This window comes from Salmo salar, chromosome 26 (genome assembly GCF_965601325.2).
Source record: "Salmo salar chromosome 26, fSalSal1, whole genome shotgun sequence".
Lineage (NCBI taxonomy): Eukaryota > Metazoa > Chordata > Actinopteri > Salmoniformes > Salmonidae > Salmo > Salmo salar.
The window spans coordinates 51,643,766-51,655,843 of record NC_138316.1 but is presented as its reverse complement, the minus strand read 5'-3'; the positions used below and the strand labels follow the sequence as shown (position 1 = coordinate 51,655,843).

At 48.2% G+C, this 12,078-nt stretch overlaps 1 protein-coding gene across 5 annotated transcripts in view; it reads left to right on the top strand.

The window, feature by feature from the left end:
- The window catches only part of vps13c (vacuolar protein sorting 13 homolog C), a 229,235-nt gene that overhangs the window by 171,282 nt on the left and 45,875 nt on the right, over nt 1–12,078 (top strand). For all 5 annotated transcript variants that reach the window (XM_045709067.2, XM_045709065.2, XM_045709066.2 and 2 more), the window contains 4 exons: nt 3,843–3,983; nt 5,568–5,649; nt 5,764–5,833; nt 6,411–6,522. In XM_045709067.2, coding sequence (XP_045565023.1) covers nt 3,843–3,983; nt 5,568–5,649; nt 5,764–5,833; nt 6,411–6,522 — 405 coding nt within the window. The remainder of the gene's footprint in view (nt 1–3,842; nt 3,984–5,567; nt 5,650–5,763; nt 5,834–6,410; nt 6,523–12,078) is intronic.

Sequence of the window (12,078 nt, the reverse complement as noted above, 5' to 3'; positions counted from 1 at the left end):
AGTTGGTTCGGAGGAGGATACGCTGATTGGCAGCCGGGAGAAGGGATTTGGAATTGGAATTAATTATTCAGCCCAAGGGCACAACGGCCACTTTGGCCGCAAGGCATCCATTTTGTTTTAGAGGGCATTACGGCCACTTTGGCCGCAAGGCATCCATTTTGTTTTAGAGGGCACAACGGCCACTTTGGCCGCAAGGCATCCATTTTGTTTTAGAGGGCATTACGGCCACTTTGGCCGCAAGGCATCCATTTTGTTTTAGAGGGCACAACGGCCACTTTGGCCGCAAGGCATCCATTTTGTTTTAGAGGGCACAACGGCTACTTTGGCCGCAAGGCATCCATTTTGTTTTAGAGGGCACAACGGCCACTTTGGCCGCAAGGCATCCATTTTGTTTTAGAGGGCATTACGGCCACTTTGGCCGCAAGGCATCCATTTTGTTTTAGAGGGCATTACGGCGACACAAGGGGGGGCATCGACTGAACGTTTGAGTCCTGGGTGAGACCAGTTTATCACACTGATCTGGATTTAGCAGAACCAGACAGTTTGTTAACATGGGTTAGGTCCCAAAATATATAGGATTATTCTAGACTGGAGATGTCTAGAACCCAAACCATCTGATCTGCTTTATTGGAGATGTCTAGAACCCAAAACATCTGATCTGCTTTATTGGAGATGTTTAGAACCCAAAACATCTGATCTGTTTTATTGCAGATGTCTAGAACCCAAACCATCTGATCTGTTTTATTGCAGATGTCTAGAACCCAAACCGTCTGATCTGTTTTATTGGAGATGTCTAGAACCCAAACCGTCTGATCTGTTTTATTAGAGATGTCTAGAACCCAAACCATCTGATCTGCTTTATTGGAGATGTCTAGAACCCAAACCATCTGATCTGTTTTATTGGAGATGTCTAGAACCCAAACCATCTGATCTGTTTTATTGCAGATGTCTAGAACCCAAACCATCTGATCTGTTTTATTAGAGATGTCTAGAACCCAAACCATCTGATCTGTTTTATTAGAGATGTCTAGAACCCAAACCATCTATCAGAATAAAGCAGGTATACCCCAGGGGTACGCGCAATGCCGTCGGGGGTACGCTAAATAAAAATGTGATACACATTTTTTTAAATTATAATGATTATATTTATTATAATTATAATAATTATCCATTTATATTTTCCAACGGGGCTATACATTTGGGTGAGGTTTTTTTCCTCACCTGAGTCGCCTCGTTTCACTGCCAAAACTAAATTTAAACCATCTAGTGTTCAGCTAAATAACAACACAATGTCAAATACAGCTAGTCTAGTCAAATTATTAACATCCAATCACATTCACCGTTTCTCTCTCGCAGGAATTCCACTAACGGTCCGTATGTAGCCAATCGTAGCTGCTGCTCATGTTGGTGTCTGTACTGATGGAGCAAAAGCCATGACAGGGAAACATAGTGGAGTGGTAACGCGCGTGCAAGCAGTTGCTCCCGACGCCACTTGGGTCCACTGCAGCATCCACCGAGAGGCTCTTGCTGCCAAGGGAATGACTGACAGCTTGAAGGACGTTTTGGACACTACAGTGAAAATGGTTCCCTTTGTTAAAGCAAAAGGCCCCTGAACTGTCGTGTATTTTCTGCACTATGCAATGATATGGGCAGCGACCATGTAACGCTTTTACAACATACAGAAGTGCACTGGTTATCAAGGGGTAAATTATTGCCAAGTTTTTTTGAATTGAGAGACGAGCTTAGTTTTTACTGAGCTTAATTTTCACTTGTCTAACCGCTTGCATGATGTCGAGTTTCTCACACGACTGGCCTATCTGGGTGATGTTTTTTCTCGTCTGAATGATCTGAATCTAGGATTACAGGGACTCTCCACAACTATATTCAATGTGCGAGACAAAAATTGAGGCTATGATTAAGAAGTTGGAGCTCTTCTCTGTCTGCATTAACAAGGACAACACACAGGCCTTTCCATCATTGTTAGATTTTGTTTGTGTGCAAATGAATTTAAACTTACGGACAACGTCAAATGTGATTTAGCGAAGCACCTGAGGTGAGCTGGGTGCTCAATTACACAGGTACCTTCCCCGAAACGGACGACACAAACAACTGGATTCGTTATCCCTTTCATGCCCTGCCTCCAGTCCACTTACCGATATCTGAACAAGAGAGCCTCATTGAAATTGCAACAAGCGGTGAATTTAATCAGAAGCCATTGCCAGATTTCTGGATTGGGCTGCACTCAGAGTATCCTGCCTTGGCAAATCGCGCTGTTAAGACACTGATGCCATTTGCAACCACGTACCTATGTGAGAGTGGATTCTCGGCCCTCGCTAGCATGAAAACTAAATACAGGCACAGACTGTGTGTGGAAAATGATTTAAGACTGAGACTCTCTCCAATACAACCCAACATTGCAGAGTTATGTGCATCCTTTCAAGCACACCCTTCTCATTAACCTGTGGTGAGTTATTCACCATTTCCGATGAACAAATAAGGTTTTATATGTAAGATGGCTAAATAAAGAAGAAAATTATTGATTATTATTATATTATTATTAGGGCCCTGGTCCTATAAGAGCTCTTTGTAACTTCCCACGAGCCGGGTTGTGACAAAAACTCACACTCATTCTAATGTTTAATAAATGTATGGTATAGTGTGTGTGGCAGGCTTACAATGATGGCAAAAAACACTACATTTGAGAGTGCACTGACCCTGGTACTGAAGGGGGTACAGCTGGAGTGCACTGACCCTGGTACTAGAGGGGGTACAGCTGGAGTGCACTGACCCTGGTACTAGAGGGGGTACAGCTGGAGTGCACTGACCCTGGTACTAGAGGGGGTACAGCTGGAGTGCACTGACCCTGGTACTAGAGGGGGTACAGCTGGAGTGCACTGACCCTGGTACTAGAGGGGGTACAGCTGGAGTGCACTGACCCTGGTACTAGAGGGGGTACAGCTGGAGTGCACTGACCCTGGTACTAGAGGGGGTACAGCTGGAGTGCACTGACCCTGGTACTAGAGGGGGTACAGCTGGAGTGCACTGACCCTGGTACTAGAGGGGGTACAGCTGGAGTGCACTGACCCTGGTACTGAAGGGGGTACAGCTGGAGTGCACTGACCCTGGTACTGAAGGGGGTACAGCTGGAGTGCACTGACCCTGGTACTAGAGGGGGTACAGCTGGAGTGCACTGACCCTGGTACTAGAGGGGGTACAGCTGGAGTGCACTGACCCTGGTGCTAGAGGGGGTACAGCTGGAGTGCACTGACCCTGGTACTAGAGGGGGTACAGCTGGAGTGCACTGACCCTGGTACTAGAGGGGGTACAGCTGGAGTGCACTGACCCAGGTACTGAAGGGGGTACAGCTGGAGTGCACTGACCCTGGTACTAGAGGGGGTACAGCTGGAGTGCACTGACCCTGGTACTAGAGGGGGTACAGCTGGAGTGCACTGACCCTGGTACTAGAGGGGGTACAGCTGGAGTGCACTGACACTGGTACTAGAGGGGGTACAGCTGGAGTGCACTGGCCCTGGTACTAGAGGGGGTACAGCTGGAGTGCACTGGCCCTGGTACTAGAGGGGGTACAGCTGGAGTGCACTGACCCTGGTACTAGAGGGGGTACAGCTGGAGGTTGAATGTTTGAAGGGATTCGGGACTAAAAAAGTTTGGGATCCACTGGAATAGAGGAAACAGACACGGAGTAGGGGACGCGGAGTAGGGGACGCGGAGTAGGGGACACGGAGTAGGGGACACGGAGTAGGGGACACGGAGTAGGGGAAACGGAGTAGGGGACGCGGAGTAGGGGAAGCGGATGTGAATATTTACCTTCTTTACCCATGCAGGTGAACTTCGGGAAGGTTCCCATGGTGATGCGTCAGCCCTTTTCCAGTACTATCAGGAGGAACTTCCTGTCCGGGATTCAGGTGGAGTTTAAACAGTCGCCTCATCAGAGAAGTCTCCGGGCCCAGCTACACTGGCTACAGGTAACACCCTAACCCCTACACCCTAACCCCTAAACCTACACCCTAATCCCTACATATACTACACACTAACCCCTAAACCTACACACTAACCCCTAAACCTACACACTAACCCCTAAACCTACACACTAACCCCTACACCTACACCCTAACCCCTACATATACTACACACTAACCCCTACACCTACACACTAACCCCTACACCTACACACTAACCCCTACACCTACACACTAACCCCTAAACCTACACCCTAACCCCTACATATACTACACACTAACCCCTACACCTACACCCTAACCCCTACACCTACACCCTAACCCCTAAACCTACACCCTAACCCCTACACCTACACACTAACCCCTACACTTACACCCTAACCCCTACACCTACACACTAACCCCTACACCTACACACTAACCCCTACACCTACACACTAACCCCTAAACCTACACCCTAACCCCTACATATACTACACCCTAACCCCTACATATACTACACACTAAACCTACACCCTAACCCCTACACCCTAACCCCTACACCTACACACTAACCCCTACACCCTAACCCCTACATATACTACACACTAACCCCTACATATACTACACACTAACCCCTACATATACTACACCCTAACCCCTACACCTACACCCTAACCCCTACATATACTACACACTAACCCCTAAACCTACACACTAACCCCTAAACCTACACACTAACCCCTACACCTACACCCTAACCCCTACATATACTACACACTAACCCCTACACCTACACACTAACCCCTAAATCTACACCCTAACCCCTACATATACTACACACTAACCCCTACACCTACACACTAACCCCTAAACCTACACACTAACCCCTACATATACTACACACTAACCCTTGTCTTTACGGTGTGTGTGTATCTGTAGTGATATTAAACCCTTGTCTTTATGGTGTGTGTGTGTGTGTGTGTGTGTGTGTGTGTGTGTGTGTGTGTGTGTGTGTATCTGTAGTGATATTAAACCCTTGTCTTTACGGTGTGTGTGTAGTGATATTAAACCCTTGTCTTTATGGTGTGTGTGTGTATCTGTAGTGATATTAAACCCTTGTCTTTACGGTGTGTGTGTGTATGTGTAGTGATATTAAACCCTTGTCTTTATGGTGTGTGTCTGTATCTGTAGTGATATTAAACCCTTGTCTTTACGGTGTGTGTGTGTATCTGTAGTGATATTAAACCCTTGTCTTTACGGTGTGTGTGTGTATCTGTAGTGATATTAAACCCTTGTCTTTACGGTGTGTGTGTGTATCTGTAGTGATATTAAACCCTTGTCTTTACGGTGTGTGTGTAGTGATATTAAACCCTTGTCTTTATGGTGTGTGTGTGTATCTGTAGTGATATTAAACCCTTGTCTTTACGGTGTGTGTGTGTATCTGTAGTGATATTAAACCCTTGTCTTTATGGTGTGTGTCTGTATCTGTAGTGATATTAAACCCTTGTCTTTACGGTGTGTGTGTAGTGATATTAAACCCTTGTCTTTACGGTGTGTGTGTGTATCTGTAGTGATATTAAACCCTTGTTTTTACGGTGTTTGTTCCAGGTAGACAACCAGCTTACTGGAGCCATCTTTCCCATTGTGTTCCACCCTGTTCCTCCTCCAAAGTCCATCGCTTTGGACTCAGGTAACTGCGGCCTCCTCTGTGTGTGTGTGTGTGTGTGTGTGTGTGTGTGTGTGTGTGTGTGTGTGTGTGTGTGTGTGTGTGAGTAATGGTGTTCTCTGTGTCTTTCATCCTCAGAACCAAAGCCTTTTATGGACGTCAGCATCATCACCAGGTTTAACCAACACAGTCAGGTCATGCAGTTCAAGTGAGTCTTCTGCTTCTACCCCCCTGCACTGTTAGTGTACACACTTCCTGTTAGTGCACACACTTCCTGCTTCTACCCCCCTGCACTGTTAGTGTACACACTTCCTGTTAGTGTACGCACTTCCTGTTAGTGTACACACTTCCTGCTTCTACCCCCCTGCACTGTTAGTGTACACACTTCCTGTTAGTGTACACACTTCCTGTTAGTGTACACACTTCCTGCTTCTACCCCCCTGCACTGTTAGTGTACACACTTCCTGTTAGTGTACACACTTCCTGTTAGTGTACACACTTCCGGCTTCTACCCCCCTGCACTGTTAGTGTACGCACTTCCTGTTAGTGTACACACTTCCTGCTTCTACCCCCCTGCACTGTTAGTGTATGCACTTCCTGTTAGTGTACACACTTCCTGCTTCTACCCCCCTGCACTGTTAGTGTACGCACTTCCTTTTAGTGTACACTTCTTTTTCCTTCTTTTTTTATAGGTAGAGACGTAGTCCTTGATTTGATATTTAGTTCAGGGTTAGTCCTTCACCAGTCTCTCTGACCCAGTAGTTATACTGTGATCTGTGTTAAAGGTACTTCATGGTACTGGTCCAGGAGATGGCTGTGAAGGTTGACCAGGGATTCCTGGGAGCCATCTTGGCCCTGTTCGCTCCAGCAGCTGAATCACATGTGGACAAACAGAAGGTAACTGACCTACACAGACACGGCCAGGGGCACGGCCAGGGGCACGGCCAGGGGCACGGCCAGGGGCACGGCCAGGGGCACGGCCAGGGACACAGACACGGCCAGGGGCACAGACACGGCCAGGGACACAGACACGGCCAGGGGCACAGACACGGCCAGGGGCACGGCCAGGGGCACGGCCAGGGGCACGGCCAGGGACACGGCCAGGGACACGGCCAGGGACACGGCCAGGGACACAGCTAGAGTTAGGGACACAGACACGGCCAGAGGCACGGCCAGGGACACAGACACGGCCAGGGGCACGGCCAGGGGCACGGCCAGGGACACAGACACGGCCAGGGGCACGGCCAGGGACACAGCTAGAGTTAGGGACACAGACACGGCCAGGGGCACGGCCAGAGGCACGGCCAGGGACACAGACACGGCCAGGGGCACGGCCAGGGGCACGGCCAGGGACACAGCTAGAGTTAGGGACACAGACACGGCCAGGGGCACGGCCAGAGGCACGGCCAGGGACACAGACACGGCCAGGGGCACGGCCAGGGGCACGGCCAGGGGCACGGCCAGGGGCACGGCCAGGGGCACGGCCAGGGGCACGGCCAGGGGCACGGCCAGGGACACGCTAGAGTTAGGGACACAGACACGGCCAGGGGCACGGCCAGAGGCACGGCCAGGGACACAGACACGGCCAGGGGCACAGCTAGAGTTAGGGACACAGACAGTTGCAGAACCAGACACCTGGCCCTGTTCACCCCAGCTGCTGAAACACACATTGACCAACAGACGGTAACTACAGACACACAAGCAGATGCCTCTGAGGGGCTGGTTGAAGTGGACAGAAAAGGGCGCTGGTACTCATGATTAAAGGGCGCTGGTACTCGTGATTAAAGGGGGCTGGTACTCATGATTAAAGGGGGCTGGTACTCATGATTAAAGGGGGCTGGTACTCATGATTAAAGGGGGCTGGTACTCGTGATTAAAGGGGGCTGGTACTCATGATTAAAGGGGGCTGGTACTCATGATTAAAGGGGGCTGGTACTCATGATTAAAGGGGGCTGGTACTCATGATTAAAGGGGGCTGGTACTCATGATTAAAGGGGGCTGGTACTCATGATTAAAGGGGGCTGGTACTCATGATTAAAGGGGGCTGGTACTCATGATTAAAGGGGGCTGGTACTCATGATTAAAGGGGGCTGGTACTCATGATTAAAGGGGGCTGGTACTCATGATTAAAGGGGGCTGGTACTCATTATTAAAGGGGGCTGGTACTCATTATTAAAGGGGGCTGGTACTCATGATTAAAGGGGGCTGGTACTCATTATTAAAGGGGGGCTGGTACTCATGATTAAAGGGGGCTGGTACTCATTATTAAAGGGGGCTGGTACTCGTGATTATAGGGGGGCTGGTACTCATGATTAAAGGGGGCTGGTACTCATTATTAAAGGGGGGCTGGTACTCGTGATTAAAGGGGGCTGGTACTCGTGACTAAAGGGGGCTGGTACTCGTGATTAAAGGGGGCTGGTACTCATGATTAAAGGGGGCTGGTACTCATGATTAAAGGGGGCTGGTACTCGTGGGGGCGACTCGTGAAAGGGGGCTGGTACTCATGATAAATGGGCGCTGGTACTCGTGATTAAAGGGGGGCTGGTACTCATGATAAATGGGCGCTGGTACTCGTGATTAAAGGGGGGCTGGTACTCGTGATTAAAGGGGGGCTGGTACTCGTGATTAAAGGGGGCTGGTACTCGTGATTAAAGGGGGGCTGGTACTCATGATTAAAGGGGGCTGGTACTCGTGATTAAAGGGGGCTGGTACTCATGATTAAAGGGGGCTGGTACTCGTGATTAAAGGGGGGCTGGTACTCATGATTAAAGGGGGCTGGTACTCGTGATTAAAGGGGGCTGGTACTCATGATTAAAGGGGGCTGGTACTCATGATTATAGGGGGCTGGTACTCATGATTAAAGGGGGCTGGTACTCATGATTAAAGGGGGCTGGTACTCGTGATTAAAGGGGGCTGGTACTCATGATTAAAGGGGGCTGGTACTCATTATTAAAGGGGGCTGGTACTCATTATTAAAGGGGGCTGGTACTCATGATTAAAGGGGGCTGGTACTCATTATTAAAGGGGGGCTGGTACTCGTGATTAAAGGGGGCTGGTACTCATTATTAAAGGGGGCTGGTACTCGTGATTATAGGGGGGCTGGTACTCATGATTAAAAGGGGCTGGTACTCATTATTAAAGGGGGCTGGTACTCATTATTAAAGGGGGCTGGTACTCGTGATTAAAGGGGGCTGGTACTCGTGATTAAAGGGGGCTGGTACTCGTGACTAAAGGGGGCTGGTACTCGTGACTAAAGGGGGCTGGTACTCATGATTAAAGGGGGCTGGTACTCATGATTAAAGGGGGCTGGTACTCGTGATTAAAGGGGGCTGGTACTCATGATAAATGGAGGCTGGTACTCGTGATTAAAGGGGGCTGGTCCTCATGATTAAAGGGGGCTGGTACTCGTGATTAAAGGGGGCTGGTACTCGTGATTAAAGGGGGCTGGTACTCGTGATTAAAGGGGGCTGGTACTCGTGATTAAAGGGGGCTGGTACTCATGATTAAAGGGGGCTGGTACTCATGATTAAAGGGGGCTGGTACTCATGATTAAAGGGGGCTGGTACTCATGATTAAAGGGGGCTGGTACTCATGATTAAAGGGGGCTGGTACTCATGATTAAAGGGGGCTGGTACTCGTGATTAAAGGGGGCTGGTACTCGTGATTAAAGGGGGCTGGTACTCGTGACTAAAGGGGGCTGGTACTCGTGATTAAAGGGGGCTGGTACTCATGATAAATGGGGGCTGGTACTCATGATTAAAGGGGGCTGGTACTCATGATTAAATGGGGGCTGGTACTCATGATTAAAGGGGGCTGGTACTCGTGATTAAAGGGGGCTGGTACTCATGATAAATGGGGGCTGGTACTCATGATTAAAGGGGGCTGGTACTCGTGATTAAAGGGGGCTGGTACTCATGATAAATGGGGGCTGGTACTCATGATTAAAGGGGGCTGGTACTCGTGATTAAAGGGGGCTGGTACTCGTGATTAAAGGGGGCTGGTACTCATGATTAAAGGGGGCTGGTACTCGTGATTAAAGGGGGCTGGTACTCGTGACTAAAGGGGGCTGGTACTCGTGACTAAAGGGGGCTGGTACTCGTGACTAAAGGGGGCTGGTACTCGTGATTAAAGGGGGCTGGTACTCATGATTAAAGGGGGCTGGTACTCATGATTAAAGGGGGCTGGTACTCATGATTAAAGGGGGCTGGTACTCAGGATAAATGGGGGCTGGCACTCATGATTATAGGGGGGATGGTACTCATGATATTTTAGAGATAATAAGAGCTGCCAGTATTCTGCTCTGGGGTTTAGGAGAACGAGGAGGTGGACTGTACTGTAGTGGACTGTACTGAAATACTGCCCTCTGTTGTTAGAAGAATGGACTGTAGTGTAAACATGGGAAATACTGCCCCCTGTTGTTAGAAGAATGGACTGTAGTGTAAACATGGGAAATACTGCCCCCTGTTGTTAGAAGAATGGACTGTAGTGTAAACATGGGAAATACTGCCCCCTGTTGTTAGAAGAATGGACTGTAGTGTAAACATGGGAAATACTGCCCCCTGTTAGAAGAATGGACTGTAGTGTAAACATGGGAAATACTGCCCCCTGTTGTTAGAAGAATGGACTGTAGTGTAAACATGGGAAATACTGCCCCCTGTTGTTAGAAGAATGGACTGTAGTGTAAACATGGGAAATACTGCCCCCTGTTGTTAGAAGAATGGACTGTAGTGTAAACATGGGAAATACTGCCCCCTGTTGTTAGAATGGACTGTAGTGTAAACATGTGAAATACTGCCCCCTGTTGTTAGAAGAATGGACTGTTGTGTAAACATGTGAAATACTGCCCCCTGTTGTTAGAAGAATGGACTGTAGTGTAAACATGTGAAATACTGCCCCCTGTTGTTAGAAGAATGGACTGTAGTGTAAACATGGGAAATACTGCCCCCTGTTGTTAGAAGAATGGACTGTAGTGTAAACATGGGAAATACTGCCCCCTGTTGTTAGAAGAATGGACTGTAGTGTAAACATGTGAAATACTGCCCCCTGTTGTTAGAAGAATGGACTGTAGTGTAAACATGTGAAATACTGCCCCCTGTTGTTAGAAGAATGGACTGTAGTGTAAACATGGGAAATACTGCCCCCCGTTGTTAGAATGGACTGTAGTGTAAACATGGGAAATACTGCCCCCTGTTGTTAGAAGAATGGACTGTAGTGTAAACATGGGAAATACTGCCCCCTGTTGTTAGAATGGACTGTAGTGTAAACATGTGAAATACTGCCCCCTGTTGTTAGAAGAATGGACTGTAGTGTAAACATGGGAAATACTGCCCCCCGTTGTTAGAAGAATGGACTGTAGTGTAAACATGGGAAATACTGCCCCCTGTTGTTAGAAGAATGGACTGTAGTGTAAACATGGGAAATACTGCCCCCTGTTGTTAGAAGAATGGACTGTAGTGTAAACATGGGAAATACTGCCCCCTGTTGTTAGAATGGACTGTAGTGTAAACATGTGAAATACTGCCCCCTGTTGTTAGAAGAATGGACTGTTGTGTAAACATGTGAAATACTGCCCCCTGTTGTTAGAAGAATGGACTGTAGTGTAAACATGTGAAATACTGCCCCCTGTTGTTAGAAGAATGGACTGTAGTGTAAACATGGGAAATACTGCCCCCTGTTGTTAGAAGAATGGACTGTAGTGTAAACATGGGAAATACTGCCCCCTGTTGTTAGAAGAATGGACTGTAGTGTAAACATGTGAAATACTGCCCCCTGTTGTTAGAAGAATGGACTGTAGTGTAAACATGTGAAATACTGCCCCCTGTTGTTAGAAGAATGGACTGTAGTGTAAACATGGGAAATACTGCCCCCCGTTGTTAGAATGGACTGTAGTGTAAACATGGGAAATACTGCCCCCTGTTGTTAGAAGAATGGACTGTAGTGTAAACATGGGAAATACTGCCCCCTGTTGTTAGAATGGACTGTAGTGTAAACATGTGAAATACTGCCCCCTGTTGTTAGAAGAATGGACTGTAGTGTAAACATGGGAAATACTGCCCCCCGTTGTTAGAATGGACTGTAGTGTAAACATGGGAAATACTGCCCCCTGTTGTTAGAAGAATGGACTGTAGTGTAAACATGGGAAATACTGCCCCCTGTTGTTAGAAGAATGGACTGTAGTGTAAACATGTGAAATACTGCCCCCTGTTGTTAGAAGAAAGACATAACCAGCCAGGAAAGAGGAAATAATGGAGTTGAAACATGTCTACTTGATGTTGGAATTGCAGAGTATTAGAACAGATGCTGTAGAGGCTCCAGTTCAGCAGATGGCTGTGAAGATTGACCAGGGCTTCCTAGGAGCCATCCAGACCCTGTTCACCCCTCTTACTGAAACACACATGAACAAATCACCCCTCTTACTGAAACACACATGAACAAATCACCCCTCTTACTGAA